Source organism: Thamnophis sirtalis, unplaced genomic scaffold (genome assembly GCF_051295495.1).
Source record: "Thamnophis sirtalis isolate CommonGarterSnake01/CBP01778 unplaced genomic scaffold, rThaSir2_p1.2 scaffold_7, whole genome shotgun sequence".
Lineage (NCBI taxonomy): Eukaryota > Metazoa > Chordata > Lepidosauria > Squamata > Natricidae > Thamnophis > Thamnophis sirtalis.
In genome coordinates, this window is record NW_028261387.1 from 54982946 (window position 1) to 55007492 (window position 24547).

The following is a 24547-nucleotide window of genomic DNA, read 5'->3' on the forward strand; positions in this document are numbered from 1 at the left end:
TCTAAACTTTTTTTTTTGCATTGATATGTATTTTTGTTAAAGAAAAAAGCGACATGTATATTTATGTCTATCATGAATTCAGGGATGGTAGTAGGAATGCAGAGGCTCATGTGATTAGGATGCAGAGTTAATTTGCAAGCCCACATTTGAAGCTTGAGTTCTGTTGAATGTCAGGGAGAGCTCCCATCGCTTCAGCTCCAAACATTCAGTTGTTATGTTTATCTTGTGTCTACTATTTCTTCTGGCTGTTCATAAATTTCTAAATACTGTTCTGTTTTTCATGTTAACCTTTACTCTGGCATGTTTTATTATTATTCTAATAGGTTAGTTCTCTGATATCCTTAGTTTTTGTATAATTTACAATCTTCTGCTCTAGCTTCAGAAGTGTTTTCACTTTTTTATGGTTCTAATTCCAAACCCAACCAATTCCCTTTCCCTCAGTTGTCTTTATTGCTGACCAGTCTCTGTTATCAATTATTTCAATGGCTTACAAACAATCCTGAACCGGGAGGCTCTCACAACAGTCACTCGTGCCCTTGTGACATCTAGGCTGGAGTACTGCAATGTGCTCTACATGGGGCTGCCCTTGAAGAGTATTCGGCGACTTCAGCTGGTCCAGAATGCAGCTGCGCGAGCGATCGTGGGTGCACCTCGTTTCACCCACGTAACACCTATCCTCCGCGAGCTGCATTGGCTGCCTGTTGATCTCCGGGTGCTCTTCAAGGTGCTAGTTGTCACCTACAAAGCCCTTCATGGTATTGGATCTGGGTACTTGAGAGATCGCCTACTGCCAATTACCTCCACTAGGCCAATAAGATCCCATAGATTAGGCCTCCTCCGAATTCCATCAGCCGGTCAATGTCGACTGGCAACTACCCGGAGGAGAGCCTTCTCGGTGGCTGCTCCGACCCTATGGAACGAACTCCCTGTGGAGATTCGTACCCTCACCACCCTTCAGACCTTCCGCGTAGCCCTTAAAACCTGGCTGTCCCGACAAGCCTGGGGCTAAAGACTCCAACCCCACCCGAATAGTATGACTGTTGTGCTTTTTAACTATGTATTGTCTTCATGTGTATAACTTGTTTTGTACATCCCTTCCCCTGAATTGTGAGCTGCCCTGAGTCCCCTCAGGGAAAAGGGCGGCATACAAATAAAGTTAAATCCAAAATCCAAATCCAATCAAAGCAAGACAACTGGACAGTGCAATAGTTTAAATAAATAACAATGATACAAAAGCATCTAAGACTCCATCATAAAAAATTCATAACATTCATAATCAAAATAATTATACTTAATAATGCTCAATACAAACTATTATCAGGGTCAGGGCCAAATTCATCTCTAGGGAAGGGGATGATATACCACATATCATGGTAGAGCATTCCTTCTATATGTATTCCCCATTGTCCCAGCTTATTTTCTTGTAACCCCTTCTCCAATGAATGTAAATACATACTTTAATTGCCTTCTCTTACTGATGTCTTACTGATTGACATTTCTTTTCCTTAACAGGTGAACAAGATAAAGTCAGAGAAGAATGAAAAGGAAGGGCAGACACAGCAACCATAATAGTGGCTTGGCTGCCTGGGGCATGAGTAAACTTTGTTCCAACATGAGAAAACTGAAAGTTGCATGAGCAATGACATATTCTGCAGTATGTTTAGCGAGAGTCTCCAATAACATCTCTATGGTGAAAGAGCTCATCATCAGCAAGAACTGTCAGGTAGATTTAACTTATTTTTTTTTCATTCTTTTGGTCCTTAGTTGTGTAATAGGCTGTATTTTGTTAAAAAAAACTTAGCAATAGTGATAGAGCCATCATTCTGTGCTGATGATACATCATGGTTTTAATTGGGTTGGTAGTATAAGATTGGAACTTAAATATAATAAATAAAAGTTTATGAAGTATAGGTAGTTGTTAACACTGTACATGTCTGGAATTATAAGGGCCTTGGAATGGGTGCTTTTTGGCCAGTGAAACACTTTCAGCCATCACAAAATGTTGCACACCACCTCTGTAATCACATATTATAATCTGGTTGCTTGACAACCAGTTGCCAAGCACCTCATGATTTGTAACCTTCACTGCCACCTTCTCCAGAAAGTCAGTAGAGAAACTGGCAGATAAGATTGCTAGCTGCTGCCATCTGCTGAGAGGATTCCCTCATTTCTGAGGGCTGGCTGAAAGAGCTGCTTCCCAAAGGGAGCTATGGCAGGATGCAGAAATATTGCTGAAAGACTGAAGATTTATTTCATTCCTGTACTCTGCCAAAACAGTTTCTTTGTATTTAAAGTATATACAGAAAATATGATTAGGGCTGTCTGCATTTATAACGTGATTTTCTCAGTAAATGTTATCAATTTTATTAACAAATTTTCCAAAATATTCCCCTGGAGATATTGATTCAACTGATCAGTTTTAATTTATGTTGGTGCTGAAAGCATACAGTATATTCAAATATTCCCTTTGATTTTATTATATCTTCATTCCTAATGAAGCAGATTATAAGTCTTGGTTTGCTTCCATCTTTAATCATCTACAATTTTGATACCATGGCTTTATGTAAGTTCTAGAACCTCTCATCAAACCTTTGAGCAAAAACAGGCAGAGCAGTGTGAACATTGCATACAATGATGTCCTGTTTGGTTGATGCCACACTCTCCTCTATGCTATACTGCGACAGAACTTTATTCCCTTCGGGAACTCCCCCTTTCCCGGGGATGGCCTTCTTGCCTATCAAGTCGCTTCCTTAATGACGGATCTTGGGATCCCGAGAGGTGGCATGTGAAGAAGACTTCTTAGGGGTTTTTTGCAAGGATTTTTAAATCAAATTTTAAGGGGAGGGCGGGGGGGGTTGATACGGACTGCTCAGACAGGCTTGGGGGGAGTCTGCCAGGGCACAGGCCAGAGCTAACTAATGGGCGCGGGTCGGGAGTGCTAGGAAGGGTTGGGATTCCGGGGGAGACATTAAGCCATTCCATTGGAGGGGTTCACCATCTCTACTGTTTGTGGGAGAGGCAGATATGGTGGGGGCCGAAGGCCAAATTATGTTCGGGGGACGCGGGTCCGCTGTTTAAGAGTGATCGCACATTCCGACCCTCATCACCCTTCTTACACTGGGTGCTCGGGATTACAGGACCCTGGTCTCCAGCTGGTATTGCTTAATGCCAGGTCCGTGGTACATAAGGCTCCACTCATTTACGACCTCATACAAGAGGGTAGAGCGGACCTGGCGTGAATTACGGAGACCTGGTTGGGCCATGAAGGGGGGTGTTCCCCTTAGTGAATTATGCCCACCAGGCTTCCGGGCGTTTCACCAGCCGAGAGCCCAGAGCAGGGGTGGGAGGTGGTGGCAGTGGTTATTAGGGAAAGTCTCAGACCTCAGGAGGTCACTGTGCCTCAGATAGGCGGGAGTCCCTTTTTGTGAAATGGGGCCTTGGAGTTCAGGTGGGCCTTTTTGTTACGTACCTGTCTCCCTACTACATTTCATCGGCCCTGCCGGAGCTGCTGCATGTGTTAGCTGGATTGGCAGTTGATTTCCCCAGGCTTATGATCCTGGGGGATTTCAATCTGCCTTCCATTGGTGAGACATCTGAGTCAGCTCGGGAGTTCATGGCTTCCATGACGGCTATGGACCTAACTCAGTTAATTCAAGACCGCACCCATAATGGGGGACCCACGCTCGACCTGATTTTTGTCACTGGGCAGTGGACGAATGATTTAGATTTAGGGGATATTTCTATCCAACCCTTGCCATGGTCGGATCATTTCCTCATCAGGCTTGACTTCCATACTGCTACCCCTCACCGCATGGAGGTGGAACCGACTAGATGGTTCCGCCCCAGGCGCCTGATGGACCCTCCTGATGGAGCTTGGGACTTTTCCTGAATCCCTTGCTCACAACTCTACTGAAGCCCTAGTGGAAGCCTGGGATAGGGTGGCCATGGGGCTTTGGATCGTGTTGTGCCTTTGTAGCCTCTGAACCGGTGTCAATCCCAGGTAGATCCCTGGTTTACCGAGCAGCTCCGGGAGATGAAATGCCAGAAAAGATGCCTAGAGAGCGGTTGGAGGGCCAGCCGGTCCGAATCTTATCGAACACTAGTAAGAATTCATATTAAATCCTACTTAGTGGTGATAAAAGCGGCAAAACAGCAACATTTTTCTGCCCTTATTGCGTCCGCAGATAACTGCCCAGCCGCCCTGTTTAGGGTGACCCGCTCCTTACTTAACCAAGGAGCTGGGAAAGACCCTTGCAGGGTAGGGCTGAAGAATTTGTTAAGTATCTGCAGGATAAAATCGCTCAGATCCAGACAGGCTTGGACTCTGACTGGATAGATTCGGGCGAGTCGACGGGGATGAATCTTGTGGAGACCATCTGGGATGAGTTTGATCCTGTGACCCCCGAGGGCATGGACAGGATTATGGGGAGACTCAGTGCTGCCACTTGTGTGCTGGACCCGTGTCCCTCTTGGTTAGTCTCGGCTTCCCGGGAGGTAACACGAGGCTGGCTCCCGGTGATTACCAACGCTTCATTGAGAGAGGGGTTCTTTCCCACTGCTTTGAAGGAGGCGGTAGTGAGGCCCCTCCTTAAGAAGCTTTCCCTGGACCCAGCTTCTTTAGCCAACTATCGTCCGGTTTCTAACCTTCGCTTTGTAGCGAAGGTTGTTGAGAATGCGGTAGCACGTCAGCTTCCCCAGTCCCTGGATGAAGCTGTCTACCTGGATCCGTTTCAGTCGGGTTTCAGGCCCGGATACAGCACGGAGACGGCATTGGTCGCGTTGGTCGATGATCTCTGGCGGGCCCGGGACAGGGGCTGCTCCTCTGTCCTGGTCCTATTAGATCTCTCAGCGGCTTTTGATACCATGGACCATGGTATCCTACTGCGGTGACTCAGGGGGTTGGGAGTGGGGGGCACTGTTTTATGGTGGTTCTCCTCCTACCTGTCGGATTGGTTGACTGGAGGGCAGGGATCGACCCCAAGGCACATCACTTGTGGGGTGCCTCAGTGCTCGGTTCTCTCACCCCTCCTGTTCAACATATATATGAAACCACTGGGTGAGATCATCCATAGTTTTGGGGTACGGTATCATCAATATGGTGATGATACCCAACTTTTAATCTCTACCCCAAACCACCCAAACGATGCCCTCAACATGATGTCCCGATGCCTGGAGGCTGTGCATATCTGGATGGGGAGGAACAGGCTCAAGGTCAATCCCTCCAAGACGGAGTGGCTGTGGTTTCCATCATCCCGATTTGTGCATCTTGTTCCATCTTTGATGATAGGGGGAGAAATTTTAGCCCCCGCAGATAGGGCCCGCAATCCGGGCATCCTCCTGGATACGCGGCTTAGTTTAGAAGAACACCTGACGGCCGTGACCAGGGGGGCCTTTCACCAGATTCGCCTGGTATGTCAGTTGCGCCCCTTCCTGGATCGGGTGGCTCTGTGCACTCATGCCCTCTTCCTTTCTCGCCTGGACTACTGCAACACTCTACATGGGGCTGCCCTTGAAGAGCACCCGGAGGCTTCAACTGGTCCAGAATGCGGTTGCACGGGTTATCATGGGGGCACCTAGGTGCTCCCATGTTACACCCCTTTTAGGCGGCCTGCACTGGTTGCCGGTTGTCTTCCGGGTGCGATTCAAGGTACTAATTATGACCTTTAAAGCGCTCCATGGCTTAGGCCCAGGATACCTGCGAGACCACCTACTGCCACCAGTAGCCTCCCATCGTCCAGTGCGATCCCACAAAGTTGGCCTCCTCAGGGTGCCGTTGGCCAGACTGTCGGCTAGTGACCCCCAAGGGGAGAGCCTTCTCTGTGGGAGCGCCTTCCCTCTGGAATGAGCTGCCCCCGGAGCTTCGTATAATCCCCGACCTCCGGTCCTTCTGACACGCCCTAAAAAGTTGGCTTTTCCAGCAAGCCAGCCTGGCCTGAAGAAAACAAAACAAATTATTTATCATTGTTAATTTTAATTCAATGTTTTTTAAAAAAATGTTATTGTCACTTTTAATTGGGTTTGGGATATTCTATTTAATTTTTTTAAAACTTTTGTATTATGTGTTTCTTTTAATGTTGTATGCCGCCCTGAGTCCTTGGGAGAAGGGCGGCATATAAATCTAATAATAAACCTAAACAATAACTGCTGGTGAAGCTAGGCCACTGTGTATTAGCCAAATGTTTGCTATATTCTTCAGTCTTCTTTGCCAGTCCAGCACATATACTGAGTTATTATGGAGTGATTATATAGCCAAAGGAAGTTGAAAAGGAACATAAGGTATTGTTATGCATAGATAACAGCAAAGGGGACTAAGGAACATGTCATAAGAAAAAAGAAAAGCTGAAAGGATATTTTCCAAGTAGTCTGGTGAGGACTGAATATGTTCAGTTCCAAAGAATGCTATTGTACAAATTATCTCCCATGAACTTTGCTTATTTTCTCATAACTGCTGTGCTTTTTTTTTTGTCAGAAACGAAATGGTTATGTGGGAAAAATGGATTATATACCTAGAAGCAGTCAATCTCATTTCTTTAGTTTAGTGCATATAAATAAAAGGCTCAAAATCCAGACAATATTATTTACTGAGAACGGAAAGGCATTGATTTATATTGCCATTGCATTGTTGCCATAATGATACTTCTGTTCTTCAGCTTTTAAAAAGCTTTAAAATCTTCAAAGGTGAGAAATGTGAAAAACAATGCTCCAGAACTGAAGAAGAGTTTTGTTTCCCTATCTCTTCTTCTTGTTATGTATCTCCTCAAAAAAACGTATTTGATACTTTGTGTATGTTTTGTATGATGCTGATTCTAAGCACTCTAGAAAGAATTGGCTGTTTGGGGCAGGAATATTTAAAATATGCCAGGAGCAATTATGTACGTTTCATTGTTATCATAAATAGTTTTATTCTCGATTATATAGAATGAATTCTGTAGAGTGCATTACATAACACACCTTATGATAGGTACATTTTCATAGCATTTTAATGTTATGTCAAGAGCCAAGGTGGCACAGTGGTTAAATGCAGCACTGCAGGCTACTGCTAGATCAGCAGTTCAGCGGTTCAAATCTCACCGGCTCAGGGTTGACTCAGCCTTCCATCCTTCCGAGGTGGGTAAAATGAGGACCCAGATTGTTGGGGGCAATATGCTGACTCTCTGTAAACCGCTTAGAGAGGGCTGAAAGCCCTATGAAGCGGTATATAAGTACTGCTATTGCTATGTTAGATATTGGCATTATTTTTTCCTCCTGGTATATTATTCCATTTATTTTGGAATTTTATGTTTGTAGTTTAATCTTTGCTTTTAGAGAAAATTATAACTAAATAAAAAAAGATATTTGGCTTTAATAGGTTCTCTGGCTTGTATCCTGTTGCTTTGGTGGAGTATTGTGGATTGTTTTTACAAAAAGAATGGTGAGTGCTTTATATATTTACATTCATTGTTTATACTGAATAAGTAGTTAAAATGCTTCCAGCCCAGTTCTATGAGCCTTTTAGCAAATTCCTAAGAATTTGTATCTTAATTCATACGGAAAACCAGCTAATTCCTATTTGATTTTTTCAAATCTTTGTCTTAGCCCTCAAGACACTTCTCGTAATTATGATTGGGAATTTGATAACTTTCTCTTTACATGCCTCAGCAATAGTAATCTTCAATTTCCAGCATTCAACTGTCAGTGATGTTTAGTGAAGCTGGATTTCATCAATGCCTCTCATTAGATCCCCTTCTATCTCTCTTCCATTTCTGTGCTTTCCAGTTTCTTTGATGAACACTTAATATGAAAGCAATGTTTATTGGGTGGGTTTCTGAAAATAGCATAATATTTTCAGAAAATAATGTTTACCCTATTTTTTTATTCATCCGATTTGTACAGCAATCTGTGTCACCAAACAAGTAACTCTGGGCAACATGCAACAAAACTAAGCAGCCAATAAAAACCTGAACACTCTTATAATCCATAAAAAGACAACAAAACAGAGGAAGAACAAAGAAATAGCAGACAAAAGGATGTTAATAATAATAACAAATATATAAAAATATATTAGTTCTCTTATTCTCTGGAGCTGCCAGGTCTGCTGACATAATCAGATCTTAAGGGACCTTCAGAAGCTTAGACATTACCTTAATAAACTTTATCACAGCAAAAAAAAGCCCACTGCCTCAGGGATGCCAAATGTGGGTCCTTAGTCAACAGACCCCAAAACATGTTCCAGTCAGGGCTGTTCTGGCTGTGTTGCTTCCCTGCCCAGCCCCGAGTCATCACAGTTCCCTTTGCTGGAGGTGGTGAGATGGGCAGATGGATTTGGGGAGACAGAGTTTCTCAAGTATCCCAGTTGTATACCAGGAAGGGCTTTCAGTATAAACACCACTACCTTAAATTAGTACCAGAAGCAAATTAGTATCCAATGCAGCTAGCAAAGCAGAGATATAATGTGTGTTCCATCAGCAACATACATAACTGCTTACATTGCTCCATTTGGATCAGCTGAAGCTTTTGGTTAGTCTTCAAGGGTAGCCTCTGTTACAGTACATTGCACTAATCGAACCAGGAGGTCACAAAGGCATGAGTGACCATGAGTAGGGTCCGTCAATCTGGGAATGGGCACAAATGGCGCACAAAATGAAATTGTGCAAATGCCCTTTACTGCAACTGTCACCTGCTCATCAAGCAGGATTCCTGAATCCAGTGGGACCCTCATATTGAAAGAATGCTTAAGAACATTTCACAATCACTTTTTGAGGGAGAATCGTTTATTCTTAAAATAAGCGTATCAGCCCAAAGTACATTCTTAATTTGTTTTTCTTCCCAATTTTCTCCCTTTGTCTTCTAGTGGTGATATGCTAGTCACCCCCAGACATTCAAAATGGGATCCGCAATAACCAGGAAACAGCAGTATTTCCTAGTGGAATGCTTGTGAAATATACATGCAATCCTGGCTATGCTCTGATTGGAGAGGCAACTATTAAATGTATAGATGATGGCATGTGGTCTTCCATAGCATTTTGTATTTTGGCTCTTCAAATGTTGAGGTATTTTTTTAAGTAAGGAAATTAATCAGAAGATTGACGCACAAAATCTAACAATAAACACTCAGATCATTTTTCCTTTATTTCTTCTTTTTAAATCAGGAGGCAACTGTGGCATCCCCCTCAGGTTAGACTTTGCAGAGCTCACTGATGAGTATCAGAAAATGAATTCCTTTCCTGTTGGGTCGTTGGTACAATACAAATGCAAACCAGGCTATGTTAAGCATCCTAGAATGAATGCCTCTTCTATATGTATCCGGAATCAGGTTTGGTCAGAAGTTCAAGAATTTTGTAAAAGTTAGTGTTTTTTCTCCTATCTTAAAAATAGGTGGAAATATTCTCCATTTTTTGAATGTTTGTGAATGTGTTCGTATGATATATAGTCATAAATTTCAGTTTTGAATGTTTTAGCATAAGAAAGATATAACTAATTTTCTTTTTTGGTAGAAAAATCATGTGGCCACCCAGGAGAACCAGAAAATGGTAGACTGATTGTATCAGGAGATTTTCTATTTGGTTCTACATTAAATTATACTTGTGAGGAAGGGTAAATATAGACAAAACTTGTATGATTTTCATTTGTTTTGCAATAAGACTGGTGGATGAAAATTTTCATCCTGATTTTTCAGAGGAATAGAATTTGAGCTGGGATAAGTTTGCCAAGAAAATTGTTATCATGATCAACTGAGCAGTCATAATTCCCAATTAGGTATGTACGTGAGCCTTTTTATACGCTGCTGCATGCACATGCATACTACTACCTTTTCTTATAATCCTTTGGAATGTTCTTGTATCTATCTATCTATCTATCTATCATCTATCTATCTATCTATCTATCTATCTATCTATCTATCTATCTATCTATCTATCTATCTATCTATCATCTATCTATATCTATCTATCTATCTATCTATCTATCTATCTATCTATCTATCTATCTATCTATCTATCTATCTATCTATCTATCTATCTATCTATCATCAACATGACAGTACTGTGGTAATTAGGTATTCGGCAGAGTGATGGCACAAGGGAAAAAACTCTTTGTGTTTAGTTGTTTTGGCATGCAATGCATCCTGACAGGAGGAGTTGAAACAGTTGTCCAGATATGAGGGGGTCTGCAGATATTTTCTCAGCCTCTTTCTGATCCGTGCAATATACAGGTCCTCAATGAAGGCAGGTTGGTTGCTGTTTTTTCTTTCTTTCTGCAGTCCTAACTATCCACTGAACTTTGTCCTGTTTGGTTGCTGTACTAAACCAGACAGTTATAGAAGTGACAGACTCCATAAATCCTCTTAGAACTGTTTCAGTAGTTCCTGAGACAGTCTGAACTTTCTGAGTTGACACAGGAAGAACATCCTTTGTTGTGCCTTTTTAATGATGGCTCTAATGTTAGGTGTCCATTTCATATCCTGGGAATTATAAAAACCAGAATCTTCATCCCACATACATGCGCATGCATAAAAATGTATTTCATTACACATGTTCACTACACATATGAATTAATATGAATAACTACTGAAGTTTACAAAAATATATACAGCAGTCCTTTTCTGAGATATGTACATGCACTATAACAGGAGTGTCAAACTCAAGGCCCGCGGGTTAGATCTGGCCTGCAGTGTGCTTAGATCTGGCCTACTGGACTGCCCTGGAAAGAGCGAAGGACTGGCCGGTGGTGCCTCTGTCAACGAAAATAGAGCTCAGGGGGACTGCGGGCAGCCCTTCTGAGCTCCATTTTCATTAGCAGAGGGTTGCAGTCATCACAGCCAAAAATGAAGCTTGGGACCTTGTTTTCACTGGCAGAGCACTCAGACCATCACAGGAGCCCTCAACACGAGTGATATTGAGCTGGCCGTGCCCACCCCAGAGGTAAAACACAACCCTGATGCGGCCCTGAATGAAATTGAGTTTCACACCTCTGCCCTATAACACCTTCCCTCAAATGTTCAAATTTGGCCCTGGGTACCAAAATCAGAAAAATTGTATCAAGAACACATAGTTGCCAACAAGTGATTTTGATATTTCCTCCTTGCAATCATTGTCTCCTTCCTACACTACTGCCATTACTACTCTGTCTCTTACTTCACCTACACCTCTTTAATCTTGTAAATTCTAAAGAATTAATTTTGTCATTATATCCAAAAGTCACATTATTTGCCTGAATCCCCTTTTTGTTGTATCTTTGTGGTTTTCCATAGAATCTGTAAAAGGAGAAATATGACTTAAAGTAAAACATATGGATTTTTGATTGATGGGTGTATATATTTATCAAATCTTACCTTAATCGAATACTTTTATATACTGCAATTAGTAGTAGTGCAGTGTTACAATGCAGTATTGCAGGATAATTCAGTTCATTGCCAGGAGTTTGATCACCATTGGCTCAAAGTTGACTCAGTCTTCCATCCTTCAAAACATGGTAAAATGACTTGTTGGAGGCAATATGCTGACTCTTTAAACAACTGAGAGAGTGCTGTAAAGCACTATATAAGTCTAACTGCTATTGCTATTAGGCACAGGGAAATTGATTGTCTACAGAAAAATCAGAACATTTCAGAGCTTTTAGCATCGTTTTGAGGAACCTGTGGATCTCGTTATTGTATGTTGTTTAAAAATAGCTCCCACTACCTAAGGCCATTCCCAAGGATAGCTGGGCCTGATGGGAATTTGGGAGTCCAGCAGAATATGTAATGTTCCAATTGTATCAGTTCCCACCTCTCTTTTTTATGCTCATTTGGTGTCATACTTTCAAAGGAAATCAAATATGTTTTGTTTTTGTGGCAATGATTGATCTAAAATGCTATAGTAGTAGATGTCACTGGCTGTGAGCAGAAGAAGCCTTGGTCACAACCAGAAAACAGGAGTATTTCCCAGGGGAATGCTTGTGAAATATGCATGCAATCCTGGCTAAGCTCTGATTGGAGAGGCAACTCTTAATTGCACAAATGCTGGCAGATGGTCTTCTCCTGCCCCTAATTGTGAACGTACCTTTCGTGATCACAACATTTTTTCCCGTAAACTCTTGAAGGAGTAAGGTCCAGAAACAGAGGAGCCCTCTTCATATGGGTTTCCACTTCTTTACTGAATGAAGTGTTTAGAAAAAAAATCCTTAACTTGCTTCAAAAGCTGCTGTCGTGTCTGAAGTGGTGTTGGATTTCCTGCCTAGCAGGGGGTTGGACTAGAAGACCTCTAAGGTCCCTTCCAACTCTGTTATTATGTTCTGTTATCAGAAATATTTAGGGTAGAGTTCAACATTTTATAATTGGTGATTTGAATCTTTAATGAAGGGATCTTGAAAAGGAGGAACTGTTGACAAAAAGCCCTTTCCTTTGGCCATTCCATTTGGGGGAGGGGGATAATTCTGTTGCTCTTCCCATCTCTAGTGTTCACCTGGGAATAGTTGCAGAGAGCTATGAAATGTTTGGGAATGTTTTATTGTGACTGATGTGATATTAGTGTGAATTTAGCCTTTTAAAATCACACATTTAGATTTTACGTTTTTTGAAACAAAATCATGATTTTGTGTTCTACATTCTTGATGAAAGATAGATATCTCATATTTAGAATATGTTTTCATATTACTTTAGTATAAAACTAAATAGGCCATGCCATCAATTATTGGTATTTTTAAACCATGAAGTGTAATTAATGTAAAGATTTTGTTTTCCCCTTTCTAAAGGATTTAAGTTTTCAAAATATATGCACCTAACCTTGTTATTTTTTGTAGGGAAGAAAATAAAGAAACACTGCTCTTTTTATCTTTGGTTGACTGTTCTCTAATTAATACTGCCCTCTAAATAAAACTGAGAGTTATAATAATTATTGTAGATAATCAGATAGAACTAGGAATAATGCAACTTTCCCTATCTATCAACTTGAACATGGCAATAGTAAGTTCAATGATAACACTAATAGTACTAATAATGTTAAAAATAGCTGAAATTTGTTTGTTTCTTTGTTTTGGAGGCACCTGTGCCCTTCCCATTCAGTTAGATTAGACAGATATTGCAGATGAATATAAAAAATAAGTTGTTTCTTCTGGTTCAATTGTGAAATATATATGATCCTGGTTATGTTAGGAATCTTGAACTGAAAATCACAGTGACATGCATTAGGAATCAGATTTGGTCAGAAATTCAAGAATTCTGTCAAAGTGAGTCTTCCTTTACCCTGATCAAACTAAAATAGGATGGAATGGCCTTTCAGTGGGGTATGAAATTGTGAAACTTAACCCTTGGGAGTATATTTGTCAGTTGTTAAAAGACAGATAGAAAACGTGGATCAGTTTTATACATTTTGTGTTATCCAAAACATAACATGAAAAAGTAGAATCTCTTTATTTTCCACTAGGAAAATCATGTGGACATTCAGAAGAACCAGAGGGTGGCAGATTGCTTGTAATAGGAGATTTTCCCCTTGGCTCCACTGTAAATTATCAGTGTGAGGAAGGGTAAGTTTCAAGGAATCCAACACAATTTCCAGTGATGAGAATCTTCCTGTTTCTTTCTTCATCCTTTCAACAGTGTAACCTGAAATTGTCTGGTGAGGACTCTTCAGGGGTGGGCTGGGTGGGGGGTTAGGAAGTCTCACTTTCCTCGTCATTGGGCAAGGCTCAATGGGAAAGAGGCACACATGCAAATGCCAAAGAGGTTTTTTTATGTTTTATTAAAACACTGCAAACTCCCATTGTCATTCCCCAGATGTCCTAGCAGAGGCTTGTCAGCAAATGGCCCTCCACCAAGACCCAATAAATCAGAGTCCACAAAACCCAGGTCAAGTCTCAAGTCCAGGTTTGGTATCCAAGGTCCAAGTCCAAAATCCAGGCATGAAATCCAAGGTCCAAACATGAGGTCAGAAAATAAGGCACAGGTCCAGAATCAGGAAACATGAAGTCAGATCACATGCACGACAGGGAAGTGAATGGTTGGCTACAATGCCACTTTGCTCCATGTATCAGACTGAATGATTACCAACTGGTGCAACTCATTAGGAGAGGTGAGGCTGCTTCCTTATGAGTAGCCTCACTGATTTCCATGTGCCTGTCTCTGCTACATGTCCTGGGATCTGACAGGGAAGGCAATTCCTCCTTGTCTCCACTGACATATGCGCACCCTGTACTTCTGGCTGGTCATCCACATTTCCCAGCTGCAGCTGTATCTCTGCTCTTTCCTCTTCAGCCAGGCACTTGTCTAGTCACTATCGCATCAGCCCTTCCAATGTTCCTGGGCTCTCCTTCTCTTGCCCATCTATTCCTGAAATGGCATCTTCTGCATCCTACCCACACTGCTCTGTGTCCTTTTCCAAAATCCCCACAGCTGGCTCTTGTTGTCTGAGCCGACATCCAGGGGAGCCTGTCCTGGCCAGGTTGGAAGGCTTCAGCCTGCTTTTGCATCTTTCTCTTTCAATCTCCCTTGTTTTCCTCAAAATAAGACCTCCTCGGATAATAAGCCAAATCGTTCTTTTGAGCTCATGTGCTAAAATAAGCTCTCTCTCGAAAATAAGTCCTCTCTGAAAATATTGCAACACAGCAGCAGCCACGAGGTGACCAGCTCGCCACCTCCTGCACCTCAAAAATAATAAAACCTCCCTGAAAATAAGGCCAGGTACTTATTTCGGGGGTCAAAAAAAAAAAGATCCTGTGTTATTTGGGGGGAAACACAGTAAGTTTGCTAAGCCAAAATCATAATTAAAAATTAACTAAACAGAATGATAATGAAGGACCACTGTCAGGTACACAGTGTGTGTCAATGAACAGTGGAGTTAAACATGTTCTTCCTTCTGATACATTTTCTCTAGAAAATAAATCAGTGGGAAATTTCTCCTTCCATTGTATGATTATAAATATATCGGACTTTTGCCAAAGTAAGACTTAGCAATTATGAAAACTAATTTCTCCTGCACATTTCTATTTTGCCTTCTAGCAATCTGTCTCTACACATACACATATGTTGTCTGTCTACACGTATGAATACATATAATTATCAATTGACATCACATGAATAAAAAAGCATGGGATGAATGAATACTAAAATACTGTATGAGGTCCTTGGTCATCTTTATCTGTGCATTTTATTCAGACCTGAAGGTTACCTCAGAACTGAAACAACTCTAAGAAGCTCATTTTGAATTAGAGTAGACAAAGGGATGTATTGAATTTTTAAATACAATTTGTAAATATCCCAGAATGAAGCCCCAGATATAACATGTTAATGAATGATGAATGTGATATAATAATTAGCTATGATCTAGGTCCTGCTCCAAAAATATAGAGTTAAAACCTGTAGCACCCAATAAAGTACCTTGTACAAAAAAATGTTTCCTGTCCAGGATAATTTTTGATAGCATGGGAGCGTCTTCTTCTAAAACTATGATGGCCAGGCTACAAATAAGTTATTGGTCTATTATACAGGTGTTAAACTCAACAGCGTCACCTGATGTATCGCTACATTTTTTCCTTTCATGGAGGAGGGGTGGGCAGGACCTGTGCATGATGCGTTCAGCCCAAGGACCGCCAGTTTGACAACCCTGGTCTATTAGTAGTTTTTTTCCTCCCCAGAATCTTTTAGCATTTAGGTAGAGGCAGATTATCAGTAAGGGTGAAAGTGTGAACAAAAATTAAGATGAAAATAAATTAACTTTCCCGTTTTCTATTATTTTTATTTAAACTTCTCCTAAAAATGTTTTTGCTTTATCTCTTTGAATGGTATTACTGCATCTCAGGCAACCTTCTTACAACTCTCGAGTTGTAAAGGCAAGTGTGGCTCTTTCCTGCAAAAAAAGTGTCTAAGAACTTTTATTCAACTTTGATTTTCAGTGGATGGCTGCCCGCTCCCACCACTTTCTGTTAGCACCAGAGCAGAAAAAAAAGTGTGATTCAGATTAGTGCTAATGTGATTCTGGAGTCTGGAAATGGCTATGTCAGGCATGATTCTTCTCCTATTCAAGCGCAGCAGATAGGATGGGATGCCCCTGTGCCAGCTTGTACACAGATTAAGCATGGTAAATTGGAAATTAGGCCTTAAAGATTTGACAGAGAATTTAATTTTATATTGTTTGGAGAGCCTCTCAAAAATACTTTCAAAAACCAGTACATTTAATTGTCCCCTTTGCTGATAGTTTGTTACTCTTGTTTTGCTTCTTTCTTTAGGCTCCTACAATTTTGCTACCATAGGTTTTGGTAAGTAATTTCTAGACGCTCCCATTGAATGCAGAAAGGCATTGTGGACCTTGCATTCCATAAACAGTGGATAAGATAGGTCAGTGGCTACTAGTCAAATGTTTTCCCTGTTCTTTAGTTGTCTTTGTCAGATGAGCATATATAATACAGAACAATCATGATAATGTAGCAAAAAGAAGATGAGAAAGGAAAAGGTATTCTTTTCCATATGATAATAGCAAAGTTGTCGAGCAACTTGACATAAGAAAAAGGGGGGAAAAAGAACTTTTCATTGTGATTCTAAATATTTTGATTTTTGTAGAATGGGTTCTACAGTGCATTACATAAATACCTTAGGATGCATCCATTTTCATTGCATTTTAATGTTACAAAATTTTATTAATTTTCTCACTTCAATTTAATTTATAATAAAATCAGTTCTTTCTTTAACCTTTCATTTTAGAGAAAATCGTAACTAAATAAATATATTTACTTGGTTTTAAGAGGTTCTGTGAGAAGTATCCTATTGCTTTTCCTCATTTTTGGTGGTGCAATGTGGATTGTCCTTTTGCAAAAGAAAAAAAAGGTGAGCATTTATTTGTTTACATTATTTATACTGAAGGAAGTGTTAATAATAATTTGAGATTCATATTCTACCAAATATCGATAAGGGATATATGCACTGAAATCAGGTATTTTGTGAGGAAAAGGTTTTTGCCATTCCAATCAGCACATCTATTTTGAGTTTAGCATTGGTAAAACAAGACAGGCCATTAATTCACAGGAATTCTCATCTGCCTATTTCAAACAATGCATTTAAATGTATTTTTAAGTCTTTTAATTTGGTTTATCTTCTCAAGTATATGTTCTCCTGATTAATTTAGCAATTGTACCTGTGAAGCCCAAAGAAAGTATTGTGTTGCTAGTTATGAAGATTCTCCACTGTAAAAAGAAAACTTTGTCTTCATAACTACAGGCAATAATCTCATGGTAAGGTTACTATTTTAAGATGAAAATACATTATTTGATAAATATGATTGAGTCAGATGGTTTAAAATAACTTATAGCACATATATAATTTGGGGATGGGCATGCTATTGTGCAGCAACTTCTTTGGTAGGTAAATTTCTTTGTACCATCAACCAGTTACAAAGTAGCTGACGTCAGTTGTGTATTTTGTTTTGTTTACAAGTGATTTTTCTACGGTACCTTCCTTTTATTTCTGTGTTGCATATAAAATGCCTTTTTATATTTACTGAAATTCTTCTTGTTCAATGAAATGTCATTATTACTTTTTCATAGGGCAAGATATTATTCTTAATTGGCAATTTCTTCTGAGCAAGCTAGCAACAAATAATCATGCTGACATTGATGGTTATGTTAGGAGAAGTAATGAATGTATAATATACTCCTGGAAAATAAATATGAAGCAGTGATTGATATGACGTAGCTGATATGATTTTGATATAAAAATCAAGAGCCATACATGCTTAAAAAGTAATGGATTATGTCAAAATGATTGTGCTACAAAAGCTAAAATTATCAGATAACATTCTCTTGAAGTACATACCAGTACAAGGAATTTGACAACTTAACAATATAAATGGATTCTTCATGCCCTTATTATGACCAGAAGACTGATATTTGGAAAGATAAATGTATATCCCCCTTTACTCAATGGACTGAAAACTTGGTTGCAGTTGTCGCTCATGAGCGAATTGCTTATAGAAGATTGTGTATGGGCAAATATATTGAAATATGGGGCATTTGTAGAGAATAGGTTAAAAGTTGTATGAATGTATCATACACATTTTGAATATTTGTGACCATTTATTGTTGACATATATTATTCTTTTTGCATTTTCTTACTTTGTTATAGCACTTTGTTTTTTCTTTGATAATGTATTATGATCACTATTTTTTGTTTTGTTATAAAACATACATGCATAAATGTTTTATTACTCTGGCCTTTGGCCTTAGGCGAGACAGCCCTCTGAGACCTGCCCACTTCATTATGCTTGTCATCTTTTATTTATGTTGTATTTTTTGTGTGTGTGTGATGTGTTTTGATTGTTGTAAGCTGCCCAGAGTTGTTGAGAGTCTGGCAGTATACTAATTTAATCATCCATTCATATTCCATATTCATTAAGCAGGAAATACTTCAAGTGCGTTGAGCAAGTTATGGTACTAGGATATACAATAAATAGTAATAATCAATTTTTCTTTTTAGAAATTATTAAAACAATTCTAAATTCAATCCGAAAATAAATTTCCAAACAAAAAATAAACTAGTCTTTGTTGTATTTCTTTTTTTTGGGTGGGTGGAGTGGGGAGAAGACTTTTGGAGAAAAAGGACGGCGCAGATTAAATTATGAACATGGGCACAGCTTTGAAACTAAGTCAAGACAGAACCTTCCGGTAAAGCGCTGCGTCCGCCAGGGCTTCTTCACGCCATTCAGTCCAATGGAACAGCAAGAGAACCTGGTAGGAACTTCTGAGATTCCTACATTAAATTGTTAATCTCTCCTATCAAGTTTGCTGATTAAAAAAGCACTTGGTGTCATTTCAGCCTGACGGTCTCCAAACGGCCTCTCCCTTTTGCTTCTGCCGCTTGACTGCTATCCAGAGCAATTTCGCCAGCCTACCTATGAATGCTCAACGTATCTGAACTATCCAGAGGTCAAGTCAAGCTCGCCGCAAACCTTTCAAGATCTATCCTATGGAGATTCTCTGCTATCAAGGTCCTGGTTGTCCCAAAGGTGCTTTTTCCAAGAGGCAATTCGGCTTTCCGGTTTTCCTTTGAAGACGTTTCGCTTCTCATCCAATAAACTTATTCAGCTCTAAATCTATCTAGATCTTATTTGTACTTCCATCTGCAGTCTACTTGTCCCTGCGCAGGCGGCCTAAATGGAAATGAAAAGCAAGACCGGCGGGGGTACGACAGCCCTCTCCACCCCGCCGTGGCCGGAGCTGGCACTCGAGCCCTTGAACGCCCCGCCCCCAACAATCTCCGCGCGCCGGATTCCAACGCTTCTTCGTCCTGCGTGTTGAGCGCCATGTCGCGGCGACGTCGCCGCCCTTCGCGGCTTCTCGCGATTTTGGCGCTGGCGGCGATGAGTTGGGCCTGGCGAGGTGAATGTGATGCGCGTTCTCCTCACGCGGTAGCGGGGTTGTCTCTGGCGAGAAGGAGGTGGGGCGTTTCGTCTCCGCCTGCTTCCCCGGCGCAACCTGCCAGGGCGCCGGAGGCCTGAAAAGGCAGGAGGCGATAGCGGTCTCGGATCGGAATCCCACGCTGGGCTTGCCTCGACGTCCTCTAGGCCAGGCGTCTCCAACCTTAAGATTTACGGACTGCGGGTTGACGTTCGCAAGTCTTTAAGGTTGCCAAGGTTGGAAATCCCTGCTCTAGGCTTCCGCTTCTGGAAGAGCCTGAGGCGGGCGGGGCTCGTGGCGTAAAAGGCAAAGGCTGTCTCGGCCAGCGTTTTTCGGATGGCATTTTTTGGGGGGCGGGCATGACGCGTTGGAAGTGCAAATAGACTGGCGCCGTTTCTTGGCGCTTGCTGACCTATTAACGGCAGGAGACATGGGGTGTGGCTAGATTTTAAACCAGATTTTCTCAACTTCGATGACAGTAAGATGCGCGAACTTCCGTTCCCAGAATTCACCAACGTCTGGGTTTAAGGAATTCTGGAAATGGAAGTTCACACATCACACAACACTATGAAGTGGTATATAACTAAGTCTAACTGCTATTCCTACTGCTATAAGAAGCAGGCTAGGAATTATTGATGACAGAAATAGAATTGAATGCTTTTAGATATGATTACCCAATCAAGCAACATTGGTGTCCAACCACAAATGAACTCTAAAACTGCTATAACAATTGAATGTATAACTACATTAAAAATTCATGAGCTATTGGAGGATATTATTGTTTTTCCCTAGAAAGTCTTTAATCGGATACCCTGATTTATTCAGTACTAGCTGATAACCATGGGTTGCCTGAGTATTTATAGACATCAATGTGTTTGTTTGACAGGGAGCCATTGAGAGGGACCTTTCTTCTCCCTACTCCAATGTGCTCTCATCATCCCTGCCCTCTCCCTTCCCCCTCTCATGTGCTCCTCTTTCCTGCCCTGTTTACCAAATCCATGAGGCCTTCCCCCTTTGGTCCCCTGGAGGGCGAACATCATGGCTGGCTTTTCAGAGAAACCTGTGAAGGAATGTCTTCACAAACAATTGCCACTCTAGGACGCTGCACTCACTCTCCTTAACAGCCCAGGCTCTCCCTTCCCTCTCCCATGACATCACAAACAATTGCCGCTCTAAGACCTGTACATGCTCTCCTTAACAGCCCAGGTTCTCCCTTCCCCCTCCCATGACACCACAAATAATTGTCATTCTAGTATGCTGCACTTGCTCTCCTGAACGGCCCAGGCGTTCCAGAGTTATGCTGGAACACAGACACACCCCAGGGGTGTCTTACCACCCCCACCCCCCAGTATTTGTTTCCAGAAGGTAAGTCATCTGTGTACCAAATTTGGTTGAAATTGCTCAAGGCGCTCCAGAATTATGCTGGAACAAACATAATTATATATAATTATGTGTGTATATGTATATGTGTGTGTATGTATGTGTGTATGAGTGCATATGTATGTACGTACATATACATACAACAAATGTATGATGTCTGGTACTGCCGAAGTATTACTAGACCCAGCTTACTGAATAATTAAAGGTGAATCATATCAATTGGTCTTAGATACTCACAGCATACTTCTTCTCTGGATACACTGGTTAAATAAAGGAATAGGACTTATTAGACTGGTTCCCTCCCTCCTTCCCATGATTGGTTCCTGCTAGGTGCTGATAGAGAAGACAGAACACATTCCAGACTCTTGTATGTGACTTACGTTAGGGCTCCTTCTTGCTCCTTACTCTGTTTCGTATTTATGTGAAGCTGATAGGTGAGGTCATCCATCATTTTGGGTTCAGGTATCATCAATATGTGCGTGTTATCCAAATGTATATTTCAATCTGAGACTGACCAGACAATACTTGAATAATGTAAAGGCCTGATGAAGAGGTTCAAGTTAACCCCCCCCCCCTCTTAAAGTTGGCTACAAACCTGTGTCTTTTAAACTGTCACTCGTGCTTGGGAACCCCGCACATGGAATTTTGTACTGCACTCTACTTAATGCTGTCATTGAAAGCTATCCAGAACCTGCACCTGGTATATAATTCAACAGGATGGGTGATTATGGACATGGCATATAATTTACTTCATGAGCTGAAGTGTTTATCTAAATGGCTGTCTGTCTTTTGTAGTTTCTGTGAGATTGTAATGGCTGGCAGAGTAGGCATGATTCAGGTCTTCTCTGTTAAGCCATTCCATTTGGTGGGATTCAGGGAGCCTTGCATGCTAGCACCTGCCATTGAGAACACCATCTCCCCTGAGATTTATCTGTAGATGGTATTTAAAAGAGACTTGAAATCTTGGCTGTTCCCTCAGACCTTGGCCTGAACAACTAGTGGGTTCTCTGTATTTTGGATAAAATAGCTTTTACTTTTAGATTTTTGGTGTTTCCCATTTGTATTTTATCTCTACTTTATTTGTACTTTTTATTCTACACTACACAGAACCATTAGAGTTAGGTAACCTTATACATCTTATAAAATTAGTTAGTCAATCAATATATCATTTCAGCTTCAAGAAAAGATTTTTGTAGTTATATCTACATATGTCATGGTTTAAGAAATCTGGTTAGCTAATGATATAGTATGGATTTTTGTTCATTTTATTGGGAGTTGTAGCTAATCTTGCAAAGAATAGACTAAAGGAAGATTTCGAGTATTAGCTCACATTGCTTTGAGTAGTAAAAGAAGTAGCGAGACATTCCTTGTATAAATAAAACAATCTGTTTTAGTCATAGTATTAATAGATATGCCTATTGAGGCAACATGCATAGATTAGGAAACAGTTCTGTACTGATCTCCCTCTCTTTCTCTGTATGTACTGTATATACATATTCATATATTCATATTCCTTTTTTCTACATGCATAGATAGTGATTACACATGATTTTAATGTTAGATAAGCCCCAGATATTATTCTTTTATGAAATAGATAAAAGGATTGCTGATCCAACATTAAAACACCGCCTCTTTCCTTGATCCACTATTTGAAGGATAGTAAGTTAAATTGTTTAGGATTTTATTCAGCTTGGATAGCTAGTATCCTTTAGCTACCAGAAATATTTTGAATAGCTCCATTGAAAACAAGGGCTGCACATAAAATTTATTTAATGCTGCCTGCTACCCCAAAACAGCCCATTCTATAGGACAGCACTGTTCCACATGAGGCTTGATAATCTCGTTGTAGAGAATTGTATAACAATGACATTCCAGTGAAACCTTTTTTTAGCTGCTGATTAAGAATTGCCATAGTTAAGAACATATAGTAGTAGTGGCTAACTTAAGACAGATAAAGCTCCACTTAATGATTTAATATCTCAGATAATAAAGGATAATTTGGATTAGTGAGCTTCTGTTTTGGCTTTGCTGTTTTGTTCATAGATAACTAAATCAATGCATTTAAAGTACCCAGTTTTAAAAAGGGAAAAGAGATGACCCAAGAAATCAGACCATTAGTGTTGGAAATTCACGAATTGCTTAGGAGAACCTGGTGGAAAAAGCAAGTGGCTTCTTGAAGGGATAAGTCACCTGTACACCAACAATTGGAGCTTTGCTTTTTCCATATTTCTATACACAGGTATATTGATTTCAAATTGGTATTTAGATCTGTTTACCATTTTAAACTTTATTTTGATACCTATGTTTGTATATTTCATGATTTTAAAAGGATTTATCTTTTTTTTCAAATCTTCGGGTTGCTTTAAAAATGAATCTTCTAAGATGAGAACAGTGAAAAGAAAATATTTGCTAACTTCATAGGAGTTTGCATATGAATAGATCCATGGAAAAGATCTATAAATGCACTGTAAAATATTTTGTTGCATGATTTAATTATTAGTAAAACATGCTTTATTCTGTTTATTTTTAATATATATCATTTTTACTCCTATTGTTTTATATGACATCTTTAACAATTGTTTTTTTTTCCTCCCAGAACACTGTCCTATTTATACCTTACCAGTATTTGAAGGTTCTGAACCAATATTTTCTTACCCACACATTACATATTATTATCAGGTTTTCTACAAGTGCAAACTAGGATTTAAACCAATCAATGAAAGTCGAACCTTCTTGATGTGTCATAAGCGTGCCTGGGTACCAAATAAAGACGTATGCAAAAGTATGTCTTTTTCTTATTACAAAAATGCATTTGGTTTTGTTCTGTTTAAAGAATATTAGAAGACTTAAAATATATATAAAAAAACCACCAAGGACCTCCTATTAGGTGGTTGTTGTGATGCTTTCTTTGAAATATGCTAAAGTTGACAGTTCTGGCTGAACAAAGTGGAGGATTGCTGGGTGGTGAAAGAAAAGCTCTGACTCTGCTGACCTCTAGTGGTTATTTGGATTTTTCACCCTGACACTTGGTCCTACATAAGCAGTGCTATAATGGGAAAAACATCCCACAATTGTATAATGATATGGTTTTGATTAATCTTCATTAAGTATATAAATATCAGTTATTGTGTCTTGATTATTTGTGAATTTGTGATTTAAAAGATATGGGACTATAGGGCCTTGGTTTCTTTGTCCTGAGCTGACAGAAGAGAAAAGAGTTGGGGGATATATCATCTGATCCTGTGCATTTTTTACCATGAAGTCTCAGTTCTGACTCACTGAGCTTAATCAGTTTATCTAGTAATTTATACATATATTTCAGGATAAAATTATAGCTTTTGATCTGTAAAGATCCACTCATGATTGGATTAAAATGCTCAATTGCTTCAATATTTATTTGGAAGTTGTGTATAGATTTGCAGGAAATCATATTATAAAATTTGGTAGTAGATTTAGAATAGAAAAACCTTGAGAAGTATCACATGAGAAAAAATATTGAAGAATATTTGCAGTAATAAGTAGAACTGGGTGGTAATCTATTTAAATTGACAAAATGTTTTATGTTTTTATGTGTTAAAATAATGTATTTAGGAATACTGCCTACTGGATAACCACAATACTGTGACATACATAATTAAACTTAGTTCTGTTCACAATAGTGTCAAGTTTGTTTATATTTGAGTATCAGAAATATTCATACAATTTACACATATGCTCTCCTGCCTCCCCACTCCCCCCAGCAATATGTATCTCAAGCTACAAGGGATAGATTGAGCAAAAGAATACATTAAATTTTATGTCTCGAGTTGTCTTCCCTAAGCTAAATGAAGAA

At 40.0% G+C, this 24547-nt stretch overlaps 2 protein-coding genes across 21 annotated transcripts in view; both read left to right on the top strand.

The window, feature by feature from the left end:
* LOC148044670 (C4b-binding protein-like) overlaps positions 1–18473 on the top strand; it is a 46322-nt gene extending 27849 nt beyond the window's left edge. The window contains exons 9-19 of one of the 20 annotated variants that reach the window (XM_087720111.1): positions 1513–1723; positions 7349–7411; positions 8831–9029; positions 9129–9153; positions 9474–9573; positions 9656–9735; positions 12757–13479; positions 16177–16206; positions 16649–16771; positions 17070–17175; positions 17488–18473. In XM_087720111.1, coding sequence (XP_087576237.1) covers positions 1513–1569 — 57 coding nt within the window. In that variant the 3' untranslated portion in view covers positions 1570–1723; positions 7349–7411; positions 8831–9029; ... (6 more) ...; positions 17070–17175; positions 17488–18473. Of the gene's footprint in view, positions 1–1512; positions 1724–7348; positions 7412–8830; positions 9030–9128; positions 9736–12756; positions 13572–15843; positions 16029–16176; positions 16286–16648; positions 16772–17069; positions 17176–17487 lie in introns of all 20 variants that reach the window. The other 19 variants (XM_087720100.1, XM_087720099.1, XM_087720105.1 and 16 more) reach the window with 19 other exon arrangements.
* A 2246-nt stretch (positions 18474–20719) lies between these two features.
* Positions 20720–24547, top strand: part of LOC106543446 (C4b-binding protein-like) — a 23622-nt gene continuing 19794 nt past the window's right edge. The window contains exons 1-2 of the mRNA XM_087720115.1: positions 20720–22954; positions 23312–23497. Of these exons, the coding sequence (XP_087576241.1) occupies positions 23452–23497 (46 nt within the window). The 5' untranslated portion in view covers positions 20720–22954; positions 23312–23451. The remainder of the gene's footprint in view (positions 22955–23311; positions 23498–24547) is intronic.